This window comes from Lytechinus pictus, chromosome 10 (genome assembly GCF_037042905.1).
Source record: "Lytechinus pictus isolate F3 Inbred chromosome 10, Lp3.0, whole genome shotgun sequence".
In the NCBI taxonomy this organism is placed as follows: Eukaryota; Metazoa; Echinodermata; class Echinoidea; order Temnopleuroida; family Toxopneustidae; genus Lytechinus; species Lytechinus pictus.
The window spans coordinates 3,243,688-3,271,466 of NC_087254.1; the positions used below are offsets into that span (position 1 = coordinate 3,243,688).

The 27,779-nt window shown below is 36.6% G+C and overlaps 1 protein-coding gene across 1 annotated transcript; it reads left to right on the plus strand.

Annotated features, from left to right (window-relative positions):
* The first annotated feature begins 613 nt into the window (after positions 1-613).
* Positions 614-26,921, plus strand: LOC129268958 (uncharacterized). Its single transcript, XM_064105132.1, has 13 exons — positions 614-721; positions 7,834-8,007; positions 9,551-9,679; positions 10,286-12,197; positions 12,885-13,096; positions 13,583-14,374; positions 15,573-15,695; positions 16,232-16,333; positions 16,769-16,885; positions 18,170-18,255; positions 19,594-19,677; positions 21,471-21,533; positions 22,283-26,921. Exons 2-13 carry the CDS (start codon positions 7,855-7,857, stop codon positions 22,650-22,652), a joined length of 4,143 nt encoding a protein of 1,380 aa, XP_063961202.1. The 5' UTR covers positions 614-721; positions 7,834-7,854; the 3' UTR covers positions 22,653-26,921.
* The last annotated feature ends 858 nt before the right edge of the window (positions 26,922-27,779 follow it).

Here is a 27,779-nt window from a genome sequence, read left to right on the forward strand (position 1 = left end):
AACAGTTGTGGCAAAAGAAGTTTATCAAATGATTCAATCATTGAAGCTTAATATTTGTCTGCCATTGATATTAGTTTTTTAAAGATCTCATATCAAACATATACAAAGCAAATGGCAGAAAATACAAGAACACAAAAGAAATATCAAAACAATAAAATACATATAAAAACTGACTTGAGTATTATATTAAAGGGCCAAACCATTATCATAATGATACAAATGCTATTTGTACCCAAAATAATAAACATTTTAGGTGTAATTATCAAATTATAGCATAATATTGCAAAATATGCATAAATTTGCATAATTAATTAGCCGAAAACAGAAATAACTAATTTTCCCGAATGTTACATGTTAAGTATGCAGGATTTTGCAGTATCCATATCGGTGAAAACGAATATTATAAAATAATATTGTAGAAATAAGATTATAAATTGTCAATTTGGCAGCCATTTTGTTTATGCAAATTAGGTGGTCAAAACATGAAAAATTGGCTTGGGAACCGGTCTTATCAGATTCAGCACATTCAAATTAGGTGAAATAGACCGGTTCCCAACTTTTACCCCAAAATGCTCCTTGAACTCAAGTTCTCCCCATATTGGTCTTGTCTAAAAACAAATGGTTAGGCCTACTACCATACCATGGATCTAGAGATAACCATTTTGGGCTAAAATGCGGAAAGAATTTTCTTTGAGAATAAAGCCAATTTATTATACGTTTGGTAAGTTCATGATCTGCTGCCTTTAATGTGAAATAGATTTGTTTTTCCAATGGTTTTTCCCGTTTTCGCAGGTGAAATTCTAGCAAGACTAGTCTTCGGGAAATGTGTGTGTCCCACATGCTCACTTTCGTGTCTGTTTTTTTTATTAAATCGATCGTTCTCTGACTCTGAGACTGAGTTTGACTCTGTTTCTTCTTCTTTAGCTTCTTTTGGGTTGATCTGCCTCCTTCAAGATTGAAGATTCTTGCAGATATGGTTGGTGCAGTGTGTGTGAGTAGCTGGTTTCAGGTGCAGTGTGCGTATTTACAAGATGCAAATCGGCCTAGGGCCTACTACTACTTTAATAGTGACGTTTTTGTCTCACCTGCATAGCAGAGTGAGACTATAGGCGCCGCTTTTCCGACGGCGACGGCGACGGCGGCGGCGGCGGCGGCGGCGACGGCGACGGCGGCGTCAACACCAAATCTTAACCTGAGGTTAAGTTTTTGAAATGACAGCATAACTTAGAAAGTATATGGACCTAGTTCATGAAACTTGGCCATAAGGTTAATCAAGTATTACTGAACATCCTGCCTGAGTTTCATGTCACATGACCAAGGTCAAAGGTCATTTAGGGTCAATGAACTTAGACCATGTTGGGGGAATCAACATCAAAATCTTAACCTAAGGTTAAGTTTTTGAAATGTCATCATAACTTAGAAAATATATGGACCTAGTTCATGAAACTTATACATAAGGTTAATCAAGTATCACTGAACATCCTGCGTGAGTTTCACATCACATGACCAAGGTCAAAGGTCATTTAGGGTCAATGAACTTTGGCCGAATTGGGGGTATCTGTTGAATTACCATCATAACTTTGAAAGTTTATGGATCTGATTCATGAAACTTGGACATAATAGTAATCAAGTATTACTGAACATCCTGTGCAAGTTTCAGGTCACATGATCAAGGTCAAAGGTCATTTAGGGTCAATGAACTTTGGCCAAATTGGGGTATTTGTTGAATTACAGCCATAAATTTGAAAGTGTGTTGGTCTAGTTCATAAAACTTGGACATAATAGTAATCAAGTATCACTGAACATCCTGTGCGAGTTTCAGGTCACATGATCAAGTTCAAAGGTCATGTAAGGTCAAAGAACTTTGGCCACGTTGGGGGTATTTGTTGAATTGCCATCATATCTCTATAAGTGTATTGGTCTAGTTCATAAAACGTGGAAATAAGAGTAACCAAGTATCACTGAACATCTTGTGCGAGTTATAGTAGTTTTCAAAATCAGCACTGCTGCTATATTGAATCGCGTGATGCAGGTGAGACGGCCAGAGGCATTCCACTTGTTTGTTTACTCTTTCACTCAGTCTCAGAAAGTCAGTAGGGGCGCTGGTCCGGGAATAAGGATCGTCTTCATAAACGAGGATCGTCTTCTTTAACACTGACAGATGCGTCCTAAAAAATAAGGACTGTCTGCATTTTCGCAAACGTTTCTTATTTTAGATCGGCGCATTGGCGATGCAAAAAACGGATTCTGCAATGATTTTCTTGATACATTTTACATTGACTTTGTACAGAGCCCTTCACATTATGAGCAATAAATCCTTGGGAAGACGGACAACCCATTAAAATAGACGGTGAACTAGGGTTATTTCCCCCCGGGAATTCATTTTTGGCATCGCCAGCGGGCCGTTCTGTAACATGAAACCCCCAGAGTGCCGATGAAAAAAAACGTCCTTGAAAATGCAGACGACCCTTATTTTTGAGGACGCATTTTGTCCTCGTTTATGAGGATATCCTTGTTTATGAGGACGATCCTCATTCTCGGACCAGCGCCCCTACTGAAAGTTTCAGTTTCAAACAAACTACAAAGTTTCAGTCTTTGAGTTTTGACTGTTTTTTTTCTGTTGATGTCCACAAATGAAGTGTTCATCAGTTGTATTTAAATGTGTAAATAGGGGTCTAACGTCAGATCTAAGTGTACTTCAGAAATTTGGTAGTTCTGACTTAATGTTTACATTTAGATTCTTTTATTACTTAATTTCTTAAAAAAGGAAAGTTCAATCTGACAAAAAAGTTTGAAACAAAGCAAGTAGATCAAGTAGGCTAGTAAGTAAATCCAAAAAAGGCAAAGAAAAACATAATCGTTAGAAAAATTGGTATCAAAGAGTTAAAGAGGATCATAATTTTTATTTATTTTTTTTGATACCACATGATGATGACCGAAAATATATTAGATCTAACAGTTAATCTATGCCTAATTGGTTAGAAACTTTGATCTAAGTTAGGCCTATAATATGTATGAACATGATGAATGTGTCTGATGTGAAAAGTTAGCAGACTCTTCATTCAATGGGGTTGGATACAAAAAGTGGAAAAGTTAAAGGGAAAGTTCATCCTTGGAAAAAGTTTGTTGTAGAAATAGCAGAGAAAAAAAATATTGGTGAAGGTTGAGGAAAATCTATTAAAGGACAAGTCCACCCCACTTGTTCACTGCAACCACCCTGCCTGTGGGGAATCTACAAGTTGGACTATGGCATGCCAATGCTGCACAGAGCACACACTTTAAAAAATCATTAAAATATCACTTTTGTGACCAAAATTACTAATTTCCATACAGTTGCAATTAATTTTCATTAGTAACTTGGGAATGATTTTTGTATTCACTAGAGCGCTCAAAAACTTGAATTTTGGGCATATTTTTGTGTACGCCCTCAGTTGGTGGAAAATAATATGGCAAGAAAATTTTCATTTTTTATCTCTATTTTTAATTAAGAAAAAAATAATTTAAAGAATCAAATTTACTTAAGGGCCAAGTTGTATGACGAATAGGTGTAATGGAAACTGTCAGTGTAAAAAAATCAAGCATTTGTCCCAAAGAAAAAGAGAAAATAAGCCAAACATTGCCACCCTTATTTTGCCACACATGGAGATATAACTGAGAACAAGGTTATATCATAACCTTGTTAATTGAATGAGTGGTCCACCCCAACAAAAAGTTGATTTGAATTAAAAGAGAAAAATCAAACAAGCAAAACATTGAAAACTTCATCAAAATCGGATGTAAAATAAGAAAGTTATGAAATTTGTTTTGCTTAATTTCACAAAACAGTTATACGCACATCCTGGTCGGTAAGCAAATGAGGAGACTGATGACGTCATCCACTCACTATTTCTTTGTATTCTATTAGTATTACATGACATATGAAATATTCTAATTTTCTCCTCATTTTCAAGTGAAACAACGCTTGATTCCTCCATGAACAGATGGAACTAGCAATGCTTAAAACTATATTATTCAGTCAAGTTGGTCCCTATTGTCAAATCTGTAAAAAATGAAATATTGTATAATTCAAATAATAAAAAACAAACGAAATACTGAGTGACGGACATCATTGACCGTCTCATATGCATGTCACAGAGTTGTGCATATCACTGTTTAGTGATATTCATGTTATTCATGTTAAATTATTATTCATACATTGTACGCGCTATGGTACTTTTTGTTTTTAGCGCCTCTAAATATCCATTATTATTATTATTAGTGAAAAATAAGTGAAACTTTAAAATGTCATAATTTTCTTATTTTACATCCGATTTTGATGAAATTTTCAGCGTTATGCTAGTTTGATTTTTCTCTATTTATTCAAATCAACAATTTTTTGGGGTGGACTTGACCTTTAAAGATTAAGAAAACTATTATAATTATAAGTTTTGGATTTGTGACGTCATAAACGAGTAGCTGCCCCATAGTATAAATTGCATAGGGGTATAAATTTCATTTTTTTAATCGTTCGTGATGACTGATTTTTGTTTTCTTTTTAGGAATGGGTATGCAATGATTTGTCTATTCGTATAGTGCAGGTACAGTAAAATCCATTTTCAATTTTCTTAGAAAATGACATTTGATTGATTTTTTTATTAGACGATATACTCTGTAGGAAAGCTTTTCAATCAAAGATCACAGATCAAATAGGTCTAGATCTAGTTAAAATTCTAATTTCTTTGATGGATTTTTCTCAAACCCTCTGCAATATTTCAAAATGATTTTTTCTGCTGTTTTCAGGGTGAACTTTCCCTGGATCTGGATGTATACGATGCAGGGCCCTCTGGGCATAAACGCATCGGGTACTTGACCTGAATTTTGACGGGACTGGCAGGTGCAATACACCGGGTGAACACCCTACTCTTTGATGAATAGTGTATTGGTTTTAACGTGCATAGCTTGTGACTCTCCTACACACGGGACCAACATTTGTTTTCCAACTGCATTCACACCTGCACTGAATACAGTGGTGAGGCACGCTAACACACAAGGCTATAGCATCAGACTTTTTTCTTGGACGCATTTCGGCATGAGCGGGACTCGAACCCCTCACGTTGAGATTTACGATCTTATGCGAAACATGCGCTCTAACCGACTGAGCTACGCTGCCCCCTGTTAATACAGAGACAGGAAAGAAAAAGGGATTACTTATACAGGAAAAAGGCTCTAGCTATTCAGCTAGCTGATACAGGATTGATGTATACTGATTGAGTTGACGTATACATGTAGCTGGATTGAGACTTTGCATCGCTTGGTTGGATGCTTCGTGTGGAGAATCCCAGACCTGGGGCCTGTTCCATAAAGAGTTACAACTGTTGTAACTTTGCCATTATGGCAACTACCATGGCAACCCTGATTCTGATTGGCTGTTGAGCCCTGTTACCATGGTAGTTGCCATAATGGCAAAGTTACCACAGTTGCAAGTCCTTTATGAACCCCCGGTGACATCAGCTGTGGGCGTGATCATCGTGGTCCAATGTCCATCATTCTCATTTCCCATGGTATCTCCATCATTATCGTCTCCAATGGTTTCTTTTTTTATGTTTTTCAATCACTTACTTCTTGCTTGGTCTCTCTATCACTACCTGCTGCAGTACTTCCTTGTGCTCTCCTTTCTTGGTCTATGAGTGATTTGTTAGTACCATGTGCACAGAATGTATTTCTGGTCTAATCAAAGAAATGTTTAGCTGTACCAGTACCTCTAACTTAATACTTACTTTGGTTTACTTTGGTGTTGAGGTTTGAAGCTTCTGCTTATGTGCCCCTCGTTACTTGGATAAATGGGAATTGTAGGGGTACTTAAATGGATGTGATCTCCAATGTTTCACAAATTGATTCTTAAAGCTGTTTATGGTTGTGGCATTAACGGCATTAACTTGCTCACTTTTTCGGTACTTCCTGATCCTTTTTACTGCCATGAGGAAGCCTTGTTTTTTTGTCAAAATGCTAGTTGTCATCTTGAACGGTACCTCATCTACAATTTGCTTTATATTAATGCTCAACTCATGATCTGGATGGTCTTCTCAAAGTGACATTAGAAGTTCACAATCTACTGTGTTCAACAAATCTTCTTGCCAGTACCTTATAGAATTGCACTTTTCCAGGCTTTGGTGCGGTTCATCTTGATTGTCTTGCTCATCTGATTTTTTCCTCCTTTTTGGGCAATCTGTATTTCTTGATAGCCAGCCTTGTTGTGCAGATGTGATGGATCTTTTTTTCTTGGTGGTTTGTTCTTACTTGGTAGCTCTTAGTGGTTTTGTGCTGACTCGGTAGCTGCCTCCATTCTGCTCCCACAACCACTTTGTAATTGTAACACAATTCTTTCTTGGCTGGGAAATCCTGAATTGCTTTTAGAAACAAATGCATATTTTTGCGACCATTTGTCGTTCCATTTTTGCAGTTTGGGTGAATTCACTCGTCGTTTGCATATCTGATGATTCCAGACTCAGGATCGGAAGCATCAATGCCATAATCTTTGGTATTTTATTTATGAACATACAGATACGTATCATCATCATCAATTCCTTCTAGATATGTGCCCTTAAAGGACAAGTCCACCCCAACAAAAAATTTATTTGAATGAAAAGAGAAAAATCCAACAAGCATAACACTGAAAATTTCATCGAAATCGGATGTAAATTAAGGAAGTTATGGATTTTTGAAGTTTCGCTTAATTTCACAAAACAGTTATATGCACATCCTGGCTGGTATGCAAATGAGGAGACTATGATGTCATCTACTCACTATTTCTTTTGTATTTTATTATATGAATTATGAAATATTCCAATATTCTCCTCATTGTCAAGTGATACAACGATTAATTCCTCCCTGAACATGTGGAATTATCATTGTTTAATACTATATGGTTCAGTCAAGTTGGTCCTTATTGTCAAATCTATAAAAAATGAAATATTGTATAATTTAAACAATAAAAAACAAAAAAAATAGTGAGTGATGGACATCATCGACCGAGTCACCTAGTTGTGCATATCACTGTTTTGTGAAAAATAAGCGAAACTTTAAAATGTCATAACTTTCTTATTTTACATCCGATTTGATGAAATTTTCAGCACTATGCTAATTTGAATTTCTCTATTTATTCAAGTCAGCATTTTCCTGGGGTGGACTTGACCTTTAAGGATCATCCCCCTGCACCGCCCTATGAATTGTCCAGCTTCTTTTTTGTGTGTAAACTATCCCCTTCCAACTTCTTTGCTAACATACATGTATCTCACTCGTAAGTATGAAGCATCACTCTCCTTTAGGACTTCTAGTGGCAATCGTTTTGGCCGTTTCCCATGTCTTGACCGACACTCGAACTATGGATGCCACTCGGTAGTAGGTTGCTTGTAGATCGTGTTGCCGGGTGCAGGAGCAGCTAGGTTGCAGCGTCCACACTCGGCATCTCGGGGTCTTCTCTATCTATCCAATATGGCAGGTCCCTGACCTGGCACTAACGTCTGTGCGTGTAGTGTGACGCACGGGGTAGCGGGCGATGAGGAAACAGTTTTATGGAATTCATATCACATGACCAAGGCTAGTGGGAGCTGCTTTATACGTCACAAAACTAATTAAAAAAAATCCTAACTCTTAAACTTTACTGGATTTTTATTTTTTATTGATATGTTTATTTTCCTTCTTATATTTCCCACCAAGGACTTAAGGCCAAGTTAACTCCTGATTTATTTTAATGCATTTCTGTATTCATAATATTTTTCTACATTACATGTAGTCGAGATAGATCTACATGTAGATCAATGAAGTTGTTTTTGTTTTCATTCCTTGCATTCTCAGAATGAAATCCAGTAGTCAACAATGGAAGAAATCATTGCCAAGTTGGAGGTGTGCATGGCCACCCTAGACAAGATTGCTACCAAGTACGATTCCCAGGCGGATAATGATGAAAGAGGGCATCCTTTATATACATCCATGGTCAGGGTCGACGGAAAGCCGATTCTTCCACCTCTGGTAAACACGCACAATTGAGTTCAGTCTTTGATTTCTTTTGCTGCAATCATCAACATGTATGAAGGGACAGTGATTTTCCGTAAATACTGGTAAATCGAAACAAAAAATCTGTTTTGGTTCTTTACTTTTCATGTGAAAATTCTTTAGATTTACCTTTGCAAAACGGAATTAGTGTTGCTGTAATGTACATTTTACATGACATAGCAAAAACAGAATTTCCATTTTACATCAATTTTGAATGGAATTACAGCTTTTCAGAAATGGAAAAGACAATTTTTTTTTAAACGGAAAACCACTTTTCCTTATTCCTGTGTGTGCTACAAATTTACTGTTTGTATTCATTATCAATTCATATACCTTTATATGGATTAATAATCAATACAATAGTAGTTCTTATGACGATGGCATCATTGCAGCAATGTATCTCTTTTTATTTCTAAAAGAATTTATTAAATTTATTGTTGTTTAATCACATGTATGTTGTACCTGGCTAGTAATCAATATGTCAATCATATTTAGGTGAAATGGTCACTGTACAGATGTATGAATGTATTACACTATCCAGGGTTTTCCTTTGTCACTCATTTACTTTTCAATTGCAATTAATATTTTTCATACTACAAGGCAGCATCTTAATAGGAGTGTCCTGTTTTACTAAAATCCAAGTGCTCCCTGTTTTGGTCTCGCCTGCATAGCAGAGCGAGACTATAGGCGCCGCTCTTCCGATGGCGGCGTCGTCAACACCAAATCTTAACCGAAGGTTAATTTTTTGAAATGTCATCATAACTTAGAAAGTGTAAGGGGCCTAGTTCATGAAACTTGGACAAAATGGTTATCAAGTATTACTGAATATCCTGCCAGAGTTTGATGTCACATGACCAAGGTTAAAGGTCATTTAGGGTCAATGAACTTTAACCATGTTGGGGGAATCAACATCAAAATCTTAACCGAAGGTTAAGTTATTGCATTGTCATCATAACTTAGAAAGTATATGGGCCTTGTACATTAAACTTGGACATAAGAGTACTGAACACCCTGCCTGAGTTTTAAGTCACATGACCAAGGTCAAAGGTAATTTAGGGTCAATGAACTTAGATCATGTTGGGGGTATTTGTTGAATTGCCATTATCACTTTGAAAGTTTATAGATCTAGTACATGAAACTTAGACTTTAGAGTAATCTGGTATCATTGAACTTCCTGCTCGAGATTCAGGTCACATGACCAATGTCAAAGATCATCTAGGGTCAATGAACGTATTTTATTATCATATGAATTGTTTTTTTTAAACAACGATTAATAGTTGTTTTTCAAAGTCAGCACTGCTGCTCTATTGAATGGCGTAATGCAGGCGAGACTGCCAGAGGCGCTCCACTTGTTTTTCTTATAGGATCCTTGCAACCACACCGCATACACAATATATCTATTTCTAGGGCACTGCTTTTATTCTCAAACAATGAACTGATTTTTGGTTTTGATTCACTTATATGTGTACTATATATTTCTATCTTGTGTCTTGTATCTTTGTATTTTAATTTTGTTTAGATGACCCCAGACAGAAGGTCTGAGATGATACACTACCAGGCACAGGCAATTGAAAGAGAAAGGGAACGACAAGAAAGAAGGCGACAACAACTGGTAGAGAGGGTGGAAACCATTGTAAATAGTTATGAGGTATACAGTGTATTTGTATTGTACTGATAGATACATACTGTATTATAAAACCATGATATGGATCCTAATCAGATGATTGGCTAAGATATATCACATGACCTGTCATTTATTTCAGCTAACAGAAAAAAAATTGCCAAGGACTGACCAGTCATAGTTTTAAGATGAGGATGGTTTAGCTCCTTGAGATGTGATGAGAATGAAAATGTGTTTCAGAAAGGGGAGGAGAACTAAACCACCAGTTCCTATATAAAACATGTAATTTAAATTTGTTCCAGACAGTACAGAGTCTTGCGAGAGATTTATCTGGTTCTAATCCAAATTGCTCGCTCTTTTTCCTAGGATCCACATCACAACCACAATGTATCTTCAAGGGGACTGTCATCTTTTGTTTGTTTTGGGGCATATACAAATATACATGTAGTTCATAGAATTAAAAGGTTTATAATTTGGCCACTTTCATGTATCATTTTATAATGGTATCATCAGGCCCAAAAGATCAAATAAGAATACATGTAACAACGACTGGATTATAGCTCATGTGAAGTCTCTGTACTTTGATTTTATTATGAGGTAGAATTATTTTATTTACTTCCTATCATCTTTCAGGATAGCAGGCAATCTTTGGGTAGCAAGGACAACAGTCCCCAGCAGGCAGCTACTTCACTACCAGACCAAACCACGCAAGTACACAGCATTCAGTCGGTTGAAACAAAGCAAGTCCCGCATGGCATCAGCAACCCATCATACTCACCGCTCAAATACATGGAGATGGATGAAGAGGAGTGGAATGTAAGACCAGCCACGCCTTGGAGAAGAACAAAGCAAGCGAAGGCAAAGACAGTCATAGCAGCCAACTTTGATTCAAGAGGACACCAGCCCATCTCATCTACCATGAGGATGGACCACAGTCAGGATGTGAGAGGAACCACACCGGATATTTCTGCCATCTCGGTGGCTTCCTCACAAGCTGGTAACTCATTGCCATTCAATTCCCTGATAGATGCCATTGACCCTACGCTCACCAGGAGTGTGCAGCCTGTTCTGAAGGAAGTGTTACCATCCTCTCCTCCTGGGTTGGCAGATTTGAGAGCAATGGCTCCCGATGGAACTGCAGCACCCCGGCCAGTGGATGTCTCGTCCAGTATCACTTTAGATGTGAACTCAAATATAAAGAATGACCCTTCAGAATCTCAAGAGGTCACATCGTCTGAGTACTCTACTGTTCAGCCACCTGACACAAGTGCAGTTATCGACAGTGCTGTCATAAGTAGACTTAGTCCTATACCCAAGATGAATGCAGTGCAACCTTTGAGCACAGGGGTAGCTGGTAGCACTGGAACCCAGTCGACAAATAGCAGTACCAATAGTGCATTGAACCAAACAGTCATTGACCTGTCTCAGATGTCACTGGCCCAAGGTCAGTCAACTTTGGAAAAAGCAGGGGACTCTCCCAAATCTGAGAACAATAAATCAGATTCTCAATCGCATTCATCAGCAGAAGCAAATTCTAAAGTAGAACCACCAAAAGATGATATAAGCACTAAGGACATAAACAATCTTGTCAGCAACACACAAGAGGATAATCATGTGGCAGGATATTTGAGTGATACAGAGTCGTACATGAGCCTGCTGGGGGAGTATTCATTGCTGCCAACACCAGGATCTAATAGGGGAACACCGGACCCTATTCCTAAAAGAAATGCTAAAACAGTCCCTTTCTTTGCAGATCCTACATCACCCGATGCAACTGATGTCAATCCTGAAGCAGAAGTGCCAGTAAAAACTAGTGAAACGATTGAGGAAAATAAAAGTGGTCTTCCTGCTGCTGATGCCTCTGTTGATACGTTGCAATCCCTAAAGTCTGTGGATGGTTCGGAATACTGTGGAAGCTCCTTGGGGACGTTGGGTCAGTCGGTCACCCTTCCCATCAGCCTCAGCGTGACATCTGAATCTACTCTTCATGGGGTCGAAGAAACATGGGACAGAACGAGCCAGGAGATGACTCCTACTGGGACAGAAGGAGCTGCGTCCATCGCCAGTGATGAATTGACAAATGCAGGAATGGTAAGAGCAGCACCTGTTGGTCAAGAAAGCAATGCAGCTGCTGAGATTATCAAAGAGACAGTAAAGAAATCTGAAGAATCTGCAAGGCACCCAAGTGTAGAAAAGCCTTCTGCATTGCCATCGGGAAAGACCTCCTGTGATGAGAAAGAGAAAGGAGGGGTCAAAGTTGAGAGGTCAGGGGTTAAGATTGACAGTGACTTTCAAACACCACTCAGACACCATGCTAGGAAGTCCTCCTACACACTGGATTTCCCTTCACCTGCACTCCTAGATGCAGAGGCTCGTCACCAGGCTCCACATATAAGTGGACGTGACGTCAGCTATAATGAACCAGGCAGTAAGTCCAATGATGCCGATGAAGTTGCTGTAAAGAAGGCTGAGGCAGAAGAGATGACAGCAAGCGATGAAAAGCAGCCTCGTGATCTTTCATCAGAAATGAATGATCTCAAAATAGGTGAGCAAAGAAATTAATTAAATGGATTGATTTATTTAAATATCATGATTGGTGTTCACAAACTTTAACTATGGTTTAAAACCCAACCTCACATTGGAAATTTCATGCACCCTTTTATGGAATGCTAGGTTTTATCTACAAACATTCATAACAAAGATATATGCCAAAATCAATGATAACAATCCTTGAGTTTAAGTTTACAGCATGTGTTTCTTTTTTAGTGTTAAGTTAACATTTTGACACTTTCACTGCAAGGTAAGATTTATCTGGGGCATGTTTCTTGAAGCAAATTGTCAGTGATTTTCAATTGACAAATTTATTTTCTGAGCCAGTAGAATGCAAGGAGTTTGGTATCTTATAAAAAAAATAGTCAGTGAAAACTGAAATGAGTGAATATACTGGGTAATAATAATCAAAGATAATGATAATTATATGGGATGGCTTTTCATCAAGGGATTCCAGAAATATTGTACAAGTTAGGGCCAATATTGCACTCATCTACAATTCATGCAATGTTTTCTTACTTAGTTATCCCATTCTAAGTTATCTAATATAATATTATTTTTTTATTTAAGATGCTAAGGAGCTATATTTAGTTGCCAGCATTTAAACAAAAATTATTGTAGTCTTTGAAGAGAAGTATCTGCCACTCCTTGTTGATATCTTTCCTTTGACATCCTTGTTCAGATGATGTTACCGAGGCGAAGGTGCTATCTCTCCAGCTGTCATGCCTGGAGCAGATGCAGCAACGTCTCCAGCGCCAGCATGAGGAGCAGATGAAGGAGCTGATGCTCCAGCAATCCCAGGAGATAGTTCTCCTTCAGAGTGAGATGGAGGGGATCAGGAGACAAGCTGCCCAGTCTGCTCTCGGCCATATACATGACCAAGATTCCAATGAGGTAAAGATCGTTGTTTTGAAGATGGAAAGGGTATAAAGTTATGTTGAAAATCTCAACGAATAACAATGACGAAAGGTATCTCCTGATGAAAACCACAGCCAAGATACAGAACTAATGATTCTAAATATACAAAAGTGAGAAACAGAATTGAAATGTGTAGACTAGAAAATATACATATATTCGTTTTCATAGTTGGAACGGGATTGTAGATTAGCCATGGAACTTGTAGTGAAAGTGCTGTATGAGTTGCAATCTAGTAATTCTGTATTACTGACTTGATGTTTTCAATATTGTCAAAATGTCAACTCCTGCATTACTGCACATGCAAACAACTTAAGAATTTTGAAAATAACAATTTGTGCTCCTAGATGAGAATAAAATTGTGAAAATAACAATATGCCATAATATTGGCTTATCCATATAACTGTTTTGACTTTTTTTCCCCCTGAAATATAATATCTATTTTATTTTCTTTCATTTTATCAGACCCCCAATGAAGTCACAAGTAAACATGAAGAAATCAAACAAGAGAGAGAAGATCAGTTGTCCGGTAAGGAAACTTCTTCCAACATAACATCATCAATCAACACATCTCTTGACAAGAATGACAAGAGTGCTCAGGATGCTAGGAGTCAGAGAAAGGGTCCACCTACCAGTCCCAACAGCAGGAAAAGACGCTTTGAGGAATCCTCAGAAGCTACCTTGGTGCAGGTTCCTCCCTCCTACATCAAGCAGTCCTCGCTGGTAGGCAAGGGGTACACCTCCCCTGGTTTCTTCTCGCCAGTTGGTGACAAGCCTCTTCTCAATGCCAAGAAGAAACTGACTCCTCAGGACAGTCTGGATTCCGATCATGGAGGACTGGTGGAAGTTCCGCCATCATACATCAGATCCGGTAGCTACCATAGACCTGTATCCAGAAGCCCTACCCGTCAGAGAGCTTCAGCCACACCCAAGGACTCGACTGCAGCTTCTGCTCTCCTGGGTCCATCATCCATTCCTGCAGAAGAGTCATCCACTGCTGACTCCTCGCACCTTACTACTTGGGGCACTCCTCTCAGAGAAACCCATGATAGAGATTCATCCAAGCTGTCTACACAGCCATCTCCTGCAGAGGACAGTCCTAAAGGACCCGGCCATCTTCCTGGAACCTTGGTGTCAGATCCTGTTTTTGTGAACAGTCTGAGTGATTCTTTCTTTCTGAATGATGGACAGACTGGAGAAGCTTCAGATAGGAATCCTGACCACCACCAACAAACATCAAATTATTTCAGACCATGGGTAATTTTCCATTAAGATTCTCTGATATTGTTTTATGTTTAAAATAGAGACAAAGGACAGTGTCATTTTTTACTGTTACCTTTCATTTGTGGGTCAGCGATTTTTATACGCCCGTGCTAGATGGGACATATAATGGTATCACGCTCGGTGTCCATCCGTCTGTCTGTCTTTCTTTCTGTCTGTCTGTCCGTCCATTCGTCCGTTAACTTTTTCCTCCTAAATGCGATAACTTCAGTTTATCTTAACCTAGGCTCATAATTTGGTGTGTATGATACTAGCATGGATCCCGGGTAGCCTATTGATTTTTAGGTCAAAAGGTCAAAGGTCAAGGTCACAGTGACATGTTTTCATCTTACCTTTCTGCAGTCTTGTAAACGGGATAACTTCAGTTTAATCTAGTGTCATATAATTTGGTGTGTATGGTACTAGCATGGATCCCAGGAAGCCTATTGATTTTGAGGTCAAAAGGTCAACGGTCAAGGTCACAGTGACATGCTTTCATCTTACCCTTCTAAAAGTCCTTGTAAATGTGATAACTTCAGTTTAACGTAACCTAGAGTCATATAGTTTGGTGTGTATGATACTAGCATGGATCCCAGGAATTCCATAGAAATTGAGGTCAGAAGGTCAAAGGTGAAGTCGCTACCTTCCACTTTTCTTGCTTGACCAATACTCCATTTTCCATGTTACAGGCGGACGTATTATGTGCTTGCCTTAGCGACACTCTTGTTCGTGTGTAGTTTTTTTATTTTCATTTTTATTTGTCACGTTTTGTTAGGGGGGGTGTGATTTGTAAGTAACATAATCCATAATTGTTTCCTGACTTGCCTACATGTAGATACTTGAATACTTGGATAGGTTTTATTTGCTTTGATGAGATTAAGTTATTAAGAATTACACAATAAATCCAGTTATGTACTGTTTATGTTGCAATATCTCCTTCTTTATACATGTTTACTGCCTTTGCTGCACAAGCAAAAGTCACAAAAAGTAAGAAAAATAACAACTCTTGATTATTTTGCGCGAGTAAAATTTAACAAAAACATGAAAATATGTTTTACTGCATTTTTATAGCTTATAAATCCAATAAAAAAATTTGCTCTGATAAATAATTGGCTCATGCATTTAAAATGTATTTTTTCCGTGAAGAAATTGTTCAATTCAGATGTTTTCCATGTATCAACATTTGTTTTTACAGACTATCAGTCCGAGTTTACAGATGGACAGCAGGTTCGACAAGATATCCGCGAGGGTCAAAGGTTATCTTACCCGTGCCCTCATGAGAACACCAAAGGTCAAAGCCTTGGTCAAGACCATCAAGGCAAGTACATATGGAGGATCTTGACGTAGAGGGTTATCATTACTTGATACATATAGGAAAAAAAAAAAATTGAATTCAACTCACTGTTGCGACGTTTCGCCAATTATCAATTGGTGAAAGAATTTACATCAGTTTATTACCTGATTCATTTTTTTTCTAGGTCATTTGAAGCCTGAAATATATTTTTTAATGAATGAATGAATGAATTTGATAATAGATGAATGAATTAACAAATATGAAAAGGAAGAAATGAATGAGTAAGTAAATAAAGAAAAATAATTACATGAAAAGATGAATAAATAGATGAGTGAATAAATTAGTATGGAATAAATGAATAAATAAGTACATGAAAAAATAATTTCATGAATAGATTAATAGATGCATGAATAGAAGACTAGACAAATCAATTAATAAACAAAATGATGGTTGAATGATTAAAAAGATATAATGAGTATAAATTGATGGCTTAAGTAATAATTAATTAAAAACTGATGAATATAATTTCTTATAATCCTATTTGGATTTACCATCTCCAGGATACTCGAGTATTTCTGTACCAGTTTCAAGCTGAGACTCCTGTTAAAAGAGGAAAGTTATCTGACCAAGACATGAAGCTGGCTCATAGAGTACTTACACAGGTACAGTATATCATTATTACAAACTTTGAATATTTCAATCTATCTGTGATGGGAAAAAAATTGGGTATGTGAATATATGCCACAAGTTCATGATAATTCATTTTAAGTAAATTGAGAAAAATATACCATAATGATGTTTTGTATGTCCATTGAGGAATTTGTTCATTTTTTCATCTCATTTTTGCGTATTTTGGTTGGAATCCCAGGATATAAGTGACAATATATACATAATGATATACATTAGTCAGCTCACCTGTACACTTTGAAACACCCGTATAAAGTGCCCTATAAATAATTATTATTAATGAGCTCATGTATAAGCAGCAGTGTCTTAGGTTCAATTTGGCCAAGAGTTGGACTTGGGTTGTTCATATAAAATCAGCTACGGTGTATCGTTCTTTATCAAAATTACTTTATATTTCTTCTTTTTTCTAGCTGAGGGCAGCTCAATATGAACTGGATGATATCTTCCATGTGTTTCCTATCTCTCAGAGAATGGCCATATTAAGACACACCAGAGAACAAGAGAGAGAAAACTACTTCAACAAGAAGGTACAGCTTCTGATGTAGGGGGTGCTACAATGAACATTTTAACAGTCAATTTCTTTTGTGCAATCAATTGCATATATATATCTCATTAATTTGGACTTCATGGATTTATTGTTATCATTGCAACTCAAGTCATAACTTTCCATTGCAAAAAAAGTTGACCAGTAATCCCAAATTTGCAATCAGTTTCAAGACTCATAATTGATATTAGAACATAAAATTGAGAGCAAATTTCTTACAATGCTACCATTTGATGGTGTAATTTAAAATATTTGCTTCCTTGTTGAAGCTGTTAAAAGGAATCAAGCGACACTTTAAAAAAGTCATTTGAATCTGGATGTTAATGCAATAAACAATGTGTTGCCTCATGTATCGCCCACCAGGATTGGTAGGCATGTTGTTTATAGTGAATTTGAATTTCGAGAAAACAAATTTCAAGAAAATATATATTCATGAAAAGTGTTTAGTCATAGGATTCAGCTCCATACAGCATCAACTCATAACGTCAAACCCTTGTTGGAGAGGCGTCCGCACTAGCTCAGGGCTTTGCTGCTATCGTATACCCCGATAACAAAATCCTTGGAGGAACCAAGATATTTAATTCCCAGCGCTATCGGCCCGATGAATCTCCCGATAATCCCTCTTATGTAACATTTCTCCTCCGCAGCTAGGCAAGCTCGAGGGTTAGACCTTAAACAACAGCTGTGATATTATGTAAGAGCAGCTCTGCCTGTAGTAGGCCTTTCGGAATTAAATTATTGTATTTGATATTTAATCAAGTTTTCAAAGGCATATTGTATTTTGAAATCCAATGTTATTTGTTTTCAGTTTTGAACAAAGAAAATCGACCCCGAAATAAGGAAACTATTAAAGAGAAATAAAAATGACTGCATGCGATGGCGAGTGAGTTTGCTCGAATCGGCACGCTGCATATGTAATTGCGGTTTAGTTTTTTGCGGACCCATTGAGGTCAAGAAACACATGTTTAGATACTTAAATAACTGGCCCGGGGTGATTTAGGTTTTCCATGGTTCGTAACAGGGGTTTGCCTTCTCCAACGATGGTTTTGCCTCATGTGTTTGGAAATTGACTGGTTCCTTTGATGGTAATTTCATTCCATGTAATGAGTCAGCAATTGTTTTTCTTTTGTACACCAGAGTTTATTCTTATTACATGTAATTTATTTAATGTAAATCTAATGTAATAATGTCTGTGAGCTTCACATGTGAAGTGATAAAATGGTATTCGTCACCTCAATTCCATCTTTGTTGGCAATTATATTTGAAGGTTTCACCTCCATCTGTTGGCCAGAAGTCCAAACTGTTATCAGCAGCTACCAAGAAAGCAATGGAGAGAAGGCAACAACAAGCAAAGTAGGTTATACTGCAATCAGGGACTTTGGAGGGGGGGGGGGGGAGGAGTGCAAGGGACCCTGCATGATTTTCTAAAGTACTACCAAGGAAAGAGAATTTTTTTTGGGGGGGAAGAGGTAGGAATTCAGAAATAAGAATGTAAAAAGAAAGGTTATTGTTTAACAGGGGATCTTCAAGCATGTCTAATGGAAGAGGATTGAGTCACTGGCATAGCATTGAAAAATCTTTTGAAAATGCTTCTGTTCTATATGGAAGCTCCCCCCTCAAACAACCACAAAAAATTACCACCATAATAAGCCAGTTCAGGGTTCCATTCTGCACATGATCAGAAGGAGGTTATTTGTACTAAAGTGACATGGTGGTTTGATATTCAATGAGATAAGCACTGACTTTGAAGTCTTGATCATTCTTTTGAATTGTGTTTTTCATGAGCTCCACAAAAAACAACAATGCATCCACTAGCAACGGGTATTTCACAGTTGGCCAAGTACATTGTTATAGCAACATGATAATGCATTCAAAGTAGAAATCCAAAAAAATACCTTCTTAGTGTTCAGTGGTGTGTTATTCTAGTCATCTGGTCTATTCAATTTCTGCATCCTGCTATGTAAGCCATGCTTACGTGATATCTTGCTTTGAAATCTGCCTATCATACTGAAAGAAATAAAAGGTCATTGGACCAAAATTGCCCATGAGGTAACTCTGAACTGGGCCCCGTCTTACAAAGAGTTACGATTGATCCGATCAATCGTAACTCTATGGAAATCAATCAGTGTCATAATTTTTTTCTACGAAAAATTTGCACAATGTCCTTTTTATGCAAAGAGAAGCGCAGTGAATTTTCAAGAAAACAATGATTGCATGAATATTATATACATCACAGCTAGAAAATATTTTGAAAAAACATGCATAATAGACGTTGACGTTGCCGTCCATAGTTGTGATTGATTGGATCAATCGTAACTCTTTCTAAGACGGGGCCCTGGTCTATTTACAGTGCTATGAAGGCTGATTCCTCTATTCCAATAACTGCAGTTTATATTGTACTAGAATTCTGTCGTACTATTGTGATTAATCATAGGTATTTTAAGGCATGATAGACATGTATTCTAAAAATATTCATTAGAGCAATTATTTAGTGTGAATGATTATATGTTGTTATAAGGCATTTTGTTTGAATTTTTAGTAGGAAACATAATTTCGTTTGAAAGATATGAGTGGAATGATTAAAATCAAGTTGCTTTTCAATGACTAGTGAAATTAATTTGCTAAAATTAGATAAAATTGGTTGTGATTTTTTTTTTTTAAAGATTTGTTTTATTTCATTCTATTTTTTAGAGAAGGTGATATCGTACAGAGCGGACCTAAGAGGCAGAAATTAGTCCCATCAAACCAAAGGCCTAAGAGTGCAGCTGAAACAAGGTATTCTTCTCCATATAACCCCTTTCTCAATGATGATGATGATGATGATGATAATGATGATAATGATAACAACAACAACAATATCAACAACAACAACAATGATGATAATGATAATAATAATAATAATAATAATGAAAATCATAATGATATTAATAATAATAGTAATAATAATAGTAATAATAATAATGAATCAATTTATAATCAATTTATAATGTGCTTAATACACATTGTTTCTCAGCGCGAGATACATAGACAAATTTAAGTTGAAGAGTTGAATAATAAATGCTCTCAATTAAAAGACGAGGTAATGAAATGCAAATAATACAAAACTAAGCCTTCACAAAGTATCAATTAAACCAAGATTATGACATGCATTATAGAAAACTACCATGAATTAAAGGAAAATGTGTGGGGTTAATCTAACAAATTACAAAGAATGATCTAACAAATAACAACATCTACTATGATTTATTACTAATAATTTCAAAATGAAAAATGATTTATTACTGATTACTTGCATTTCATATTTGTGTGCCCATTGTATCATCTGAAACATCTCACAAATGTTTTCCTTTCTTTACTGTGTCAACTGTGATCAATGTCTGAATACAAACTCGCAAATCATATTCAGAATTCCTCATTAATTGTACAACGCCTACTTAGCTTGTTGTACGCGAGCAAATGGGAGGCTGAATGTCAAACATTCGTACCGTTGCACAAAAGACGTACCATCCAAAATGTACCGTCCAAAATGTACCGTTGCACGGCTTTAGGAGGTGACGTCACAATACGATTTAATTCATTGCGCTCGGTAAAAAAGAACAATACGCGTATAAGTCTGCTGGCTAAATGCGCAAGGCTGCCCAATGTGCGCTTGTTGTATTTTGCTTTCTGCTTTCGGTATTTTTGCTCCCTTTTCATAGATTACTATAGGGATAAACTCTTTGTTTTTTCATATTTTCGCTAAATTCCGAGGCGTTGTACAACATAAATAGCGAATATTCTTATTCGTGCAATGGTGCGAGATTTCGCATTTGGTGAAAGAAAGAAACGCTCTATTCAACTAGGCTCACGCCTCGTTGAATAGAGCATCTTTCTTTCACCTCATGCGAAATCCCACACCATCGCACTCATGCCTATTCGCTATTTGTATATTGACACATTTAAATCACTGCTTACAAACTTTATTAAACAACACTGTGCAAACCTTGCACATCCCAGCCACGGCGTAATTTCCTTCAGCAAGAAATTCATCCGCATTGTGCTGCACTCAACCCAGGTGAGGTGAATGGGTACCTGGCAGGAAATTATTCCTTGAAATGCCACTGCGCTGTAAAAGGCTGTGGGGCTAAAGCCAGGGCAATAATATCCGAGTCCTTTGGAAGCACATAGGGACGTTATGACATAATGTGATATGCGCTATACAAGAACTGCGTTATTATTATTGAGGATTTATCGCAAAAAATGTTTAGGGAGAGGCATCTTTTAATGTTTCCATGACATTTGCTCCTGCGACCACTGCTCTGATGGATACATCTACACGTTAAGCCAAACATAGTCCCAAATCTTTGTCTTTACATTATTCTGAACCAAAAACTCTATTACAATTCTAACCCCATGCCCTATGAGATATTACAGTTAAGACCGGACCGAACGTCGCAGGAGCGACAAATGTTATTTCACTCTTGTAAGGGCTAACTGAACAACATTCTTCCTCAAGAACGGTGCAATTAACAGTCTCCCTGTCATTATGTTATGGTCATTCTTTTCCATATTTTCCTTCTTGTGTGCAGAGTTCTTCGACCGCTTCAAAGCCAGAAATCCCCTGCCAGACCAGCTACAGCTGCTCCGCCAAGGTAAGTTACAAACTGATTTTTAAAAACCAAGAACCAGGAAATCTGTCATTTCTTATAAATGCTGTATTCATGCACATGTCCTAGTCGGCCATCTGTATGTCATTTATTTGCCAAAGTTGAAGCAATTTTAAGACCAGATTATGCAGAATTAAGGTTATATATCTATATGTTGAATTTCTCCTTAGTCAAATAGATATATGAGGTTTCAATAGATTGGACTAGGGCAAAGTTACATGTACTTTGAAAGGGTGCATAATAATAATGATATTGTGCACCCGGATATTGCCTATGTACTGAACTAAAAATATTAGATGTTTGCACTCTGTCTTTAGGCCAAGCAACCTGAGAGCTTTATGCATTAAAAAATACATTTCTTAGTATTTACTGTTAGCTAAATCAATTCCAGCACGATTTGAACACCTAACATTCCAATTGAAAGCTGAAAGGCAGAACCACCGCACCACAGTGTTTTCATATATTGAAAAAAAATATATTTTATCAATTTAGAAATATACTTAGAGAGTCTGTAATAAGCAATGAAAGAGAAGTCATTTTCTGTCACTTTGTCAGTTATATGTTTTTTTTGTAAAATTTTGCCTTTGAGGATACAACCATGGTTGTGATTGCTGATATGGGTTTATTCATGCTGACTCTTGACAGGCCAAATTGTCCATTTTTTTATTTTTTCGGCATTTAAATATCTATTACATAGGTTGATTTGTTATTTATTTTTTTGTTGTTGTCCCCAGGACCTCTTCATTTTCCATCACTACGCAAAGCCAGAAGGTGAAAGCATCTGTACTGAGCAAACCTTTTCCAGCTAAACCTGTCATGGTTTCCAGACATACTAGCAAGGCAACAAGATCCCCTTCAAGGTCATCATCAAGGTCAGCTTTAAATAGACCAGGATCCACAAGACCTACTTCTAGACTATCTCTAGTGTCAACGGGTCAGGCCAAGACCAGCTCGGTAAGGCAGGGCAAGTCTCCAGCGAGAGCAGCTACTGGTACCGGGTCTCAGAACAAGACTAAGAGCGTCAGGAGATCGCTTTATCCTGCATCGGTTGGGACTGGTAAAAAGACTATGCAACGTAAACAGACAGACACTAGAAAGCCGTAAAAGAATGGTGTGTAACATATTAATCACCCGTGATAGTTTGAAATCACATGGGGGGGGTGATTACATGCTAGAAAAATCACCCTTTTTCTTCGCAACATTTTCAACCTACTGTCCAAGCAAACGAGGAACTTCTATTGGTTTTGTGGTAATGATAAAGTACTACTGGGTAGTCGTATAGAAAAATGACACTGACAAAAATATATTGTCCATGGGTGAATTAGAGGTGAAAGTGTCGTATGGGACATTTCTGAGTCCCATACGACACAACATTTTCTTATTTAATTCACCCATAATCAAACATTTCTTGTTGGTAATCAGTTTTTGTCTCACCTGCATAGCAGAGTGAGACTATAGGCGCCGCTTTTCCGACGGCGGCGGCGACGGCGGCGGCGGCGTCAACACCAAATCTTAACCTGAGGTTAAGTTTTTGAAATGACAGCATAACTTAGAAAGTATATGGACCTAGTTCATGAAACTTGGCCATAAGGTTAATCAAGTATTACTGAACATCCTGCCTGAGTTTCATGTCACATGACCAAGGTCAAAGGTCATTTAGGGTCAATGAACTTAGACCATGTTGGGGGAATCAACATCAAAATCTTAACCTAAGGTTAAGTTTTTGAAATGTCATCATAACTTAGAAAATATATGGACCTAGTTCATGAAACTTATACATAAGGTTAATCAAGTATCACTGAACATCCTGCATGAGTTTCACGTCACATGACCAAGGTCAAAGGTCATTTAGGGTCAATGAACTTTGGCCGAATTGGGGGTATCTGTTGAATTACCATCATAACTTTGAAAGTTTATGGATCTGATTCATGAAACTTGGACATAATAGTAATCAAGTATTACTGAACATCCTGTGCAAGTTTCAGGTCACATGATCAAGGTCAAAGGTCATTTAGGGTCAATGAACTTTGGCCAAATTGGGGTATTTGTTGAATTACAGACATAAATTTGAAAGTGTGTTGGTCTAGTTCATAAAACTTGGACATAATAGTAATCAAGTATCACTGAACATCCTGTGCGAGTTTCAGGTCACATGATCAAGGTCAAAGGTCATGTAAGGTCAAAGAACTTTGGCCACGTTGGGGGTATTTGTTGAATTGCCATCATATCTCTATAAGTGTATTGGTCTAGTTCATAAAACGTGGAAATAAGAGTAACCAAGTATCACTGAACATCTTGTGCGAGTTATAGTAGTTTTCAAAATCAGCACTGCTGCTATAATGAATCGCGTGATGCAGGTGAGACGGCCAGAGGCATTCCACTTGTTCACATGACTACCCTCTATAACCTTTTTATTGACAAAAAAAGAAGTTTTATTGCTCAAGCAATCAGCTAAGAGTCTAGAAATTGTTGTCAAAATGTCCCATAGGACACGTATGGAATCGCCCATGGAATAGTTTGAAATCTCATGGGATAGCTTTGCATCAAAGGAAGGTTATCTATATGGACTAATGAAGATGAAATATATTTCCCTTTGGCACCCCATAAACAAGTAGCTTATCGATTGATCGATGGGCTGGGGCCCGTCTTACAAAGACTCGCGATTGATCCGATCAATCGCAACTATGGAAAACCAGCAAAGTCAACATATAAAATGCACGTTTGCTCAAAAAATTCTAGATATGAAGGTATGTCCATAAATTAATTGATATCTTGACAGTTCGGTGTGTTCTCCTTTGTTTACAAAGGACATTTTGCACATTTCCTGTTTAAAAAATTATGAAACTGATGGATATCCATAGAGTTACGATTGATTGGATCAATCGTAACTTTTTGTAAGACGAGGCCCCATGTCTACTCATGGATCGCATTGCTTATCGTGTATGATCAATTTTAAAAACAGCTCCACAATAAATTGCTATGCTTTATATTACCGGGCCTTGTTTTAACTGATTGAAATGAATAACAGGAAGACTGTTATCTGCAGTTATAGTGTATACATTTCGAGATGGACCAAAAATATTTTGTTTGAATGTGGATATTTTCCCAACGGTGTGCCTTGTTTATTAAACTCTACCAGGAATAGTAGCTCTCTGTGATATATTTGTATAAATTGATTATTATTGGCATATTTGACATATAGATTTAAAGCCCATGGACAGTGTTTTCTGTAAACTGAATCCTTGGAGATGTTTCCCAATGAATTAAACCTGACAAAAAAAAATCACACTTGAATTCTCAGTATATAACACTTTACCGCATTGGTCATATCACATTCATGGGAAGTGATTTACTACATATAGATAAATAAGATTACGCATTTGCAAACATTTGGAAATTGTCATTGTTTTATTTGCCCCAAATTTATTGTGTTTGAGGTAAACACTTGTGAGAGAGACATAAAAAGTCATTTATCATTTTGAACATAATATCTTAAATCCCGAATTTTGATAAGATATGAAAGACTGCAAATCCTTTGTAAGAGCTGTGTAAAGAGGAATAATGATATAAAGTTCTTACAGTTTGTATATATGTATATATAAATTATATCCACAATAAAACACCAGAAGCATAACACTGAAAGTTTCATCAAAATCGGATAGAAAATAAGAAAGTTATGACATTTTAAAGTTTCACTTAATTTCACAAAACAGTTATATTCACAACCTTGTCGTTATGCAAATGAGGAGACTGATGACATCACTCACTCACTATTTCTTTTGTATTTTATCATATGGAATATGAAGTATTCCAATTTTCTCCCTGTTCTGTGAAACAACGATTAATTCCTCCCTGAACATGTGGAATTAGCATTGTTTAATACTATATGGTTCAATCAAGTTGGTCCTTATTGTCAAATCTGTACAAAATGAAATATTGTATAATTCAAACAATAAAAAACAAAAGAAATAGTGAGTGAGGGACATCATCGACTGTCTCATTTGCATGTTACTGACTTTTGCATATCACTGTTTTGTGAAAAATAAGCGAAAGTTTAAAATGTCATTACTTTCTTATTTTACATCCGATTTTGATGGAATTTTCAGCATAATTGTTGTTGGATTTTTCTCTATTTATTCAAATCAACATTCTTCTGGGGTGGACTTGACCTTTAATTGAGCATACATTCCAAATGAATATATTTTTTTTGCTTGATGCAATGTGCCAGATTTGTTCTGATGTGTTTATTATGAACGTAAGTTTGCCGTTAATATAACTGTAAAAATGCATTCCAAACAGTGTTCCCTAATGAATTGTAGAGTATGATAAACATTGGTATATGATTCCAGTTGGATGGGGTATATTCATGAACTGATCTCATAAGTATACTTTACTCCTTGTATGAACATATATGGTACCTGCTGTTCCAAGTTGTTTTTTTACAAAGCATTTGAGAACTATACTCTCCCCTTTCAAATGATTTTAAACATTTGACAAAATATAGAATATTTCAATGCTTGCAGATTTAATTGACAACAGGGAAGCATCTTTAAGAATCACAGTAGGTTGTAAGAATGGCAGGGGAAATATCAAATCATGCTTCACTTTAATATGAGCGAAAAAATTAAGATAATTCACATTTCTTATGGTAAAATAGAAAAAGAAATAGTGAGTGTGTGCTGCCATCAGTTCCCCCCATTTGCATACTCACCAGGATGTGATTAAGTTTGTAAAATGAGAGAAACTTTAAAACTTCACAACTCTCCTATTTTAAACCCAATTTTGATGAAATTTTCAGTGTTATGCTAGTTTGATTTTTCTCTTTACACACGAATCAACTATTGCCAGGTTGAATTTCCCTCTACCATTAAGTGTCTCTAAGATGGAAAGGAAACACGAGTCTCGGTAGGAAATGGAAATTGTAATAAACAGCAAAATGAAAAGTAATATGTACATAAAATAAAAGTATTCTCTCTTTTAGCATATGAAATATTTAAAATGGAAAGGTTGTTCAGCAGATTGTTACTTGTCACATGAATAGTTTGGAACATAAGTATATGAGTAGTCAATATTTCAAAAGGTGAATATTATGGACTCTTAATGTAAACAGTTTTGTGTTTTACTACTACCACTGTGCAGTTGATCAGATCACATACAATGTATATTTGTACTTTTCTAAATATCTGTAATTTTTGTACATTTTCTCATTTATTGATTTCATACATACCAGATTTGTGATTTTTTTTTCAATCAGTACTTGCTTGACTATTTTGAGAGACTTATTCCACTTTCTGTTACATCTCATAAAACTGTATTGTGAGTGATGTGCCTTTTATATTTTTGTGCAATGAAAGTTTATGAAATTATGGGAAACATTTGTATGTGAAATTATTTATTTCATCATTTGTCATTTAATTCTATTCTGTCACTGCTAAATGATTGAAGGAGGTGAAAAAAATGAGGGACTCAAGAAGCGGGAGGATAAGAAATTCTGATTCAAGGGGAAGTTCACCCTGAAGAAAAGTTTATTGTAAAAATAGCAGAAAAAATGATAAAAAATATTGGTGAAGGTTTGAGAAAAATCCATCGAAGAATAGAAAAGATTTTAGAAGTTCAATTATTTGATTTGTGACATCACATGGGAGCAGCTTTCCTAGGTATCGATGGTAAAAAAAGACAATGAAATATAATTTTCTCAGAAAATTAAAAATAGATTTTACTGTTACTTCAGTATAACAATATACATTTCACTTCAGTTCCTACAAAGAAAACAAAAATAAGTCATCACGAACCATTAAAAAATTGAAATTTATGCAGTTTATATTGCATAACATATGGGGAAGCTGCTCGTTTATGACGTCACAAATCCAAAACCTAAAATTCCAATAACTTCCTTAAAGGGGAATCCAGCCTTGGCCATAAAATGTTGTGTTGGGAAGGAGAAAAATAAATTAAACAAAATGGTGAAAGTTTGAAAGAATTCGGACAAGCAATAGGAAAGTTATAGCTGCTTTAAAATTGAGATCACTATTAGTATGTAGATTTCAAAATGGCAACTGGGTAAGTAAATTATGACAAGGGGCAAGGACAACTTTCCCATAGGCCATGTACTTTATTATCAGGGATTTGTGTTTTTTTCCTAAGTACCCATTCCCCTGGGGCAGTAATCTAAATATAACCCAGGTAGTGTATTGTTTAATGTCCTCATGAAAGAAAAATAAAATTTGAAAT

Excerpts from the sequence above, each read along its gene's own strand:
- LOC129268958 (XM_064105132.1), top strand. The coding sequence starts at position 7,855 with ATGGAAGAAATCATTGCCAAGTTGGAGGTGTGCATGGCCACCCTAGAC. Across the intron at positions 13,097-13,582 it reads ATGACCAAGATTCCAATGAG|ACCCCCAATGAAGTCACAAG; the intron begins GTAAAGATCGTT and ends TCATTTTATCAG. Across the intron at positions 21,534-22,282 it reads GCTACAGCTGCTCCGCCAAG|GACCTCTTCATTTTCCATCA; the intron begins GTAAGTTACAAA and ends TGTTGTCCCCAG.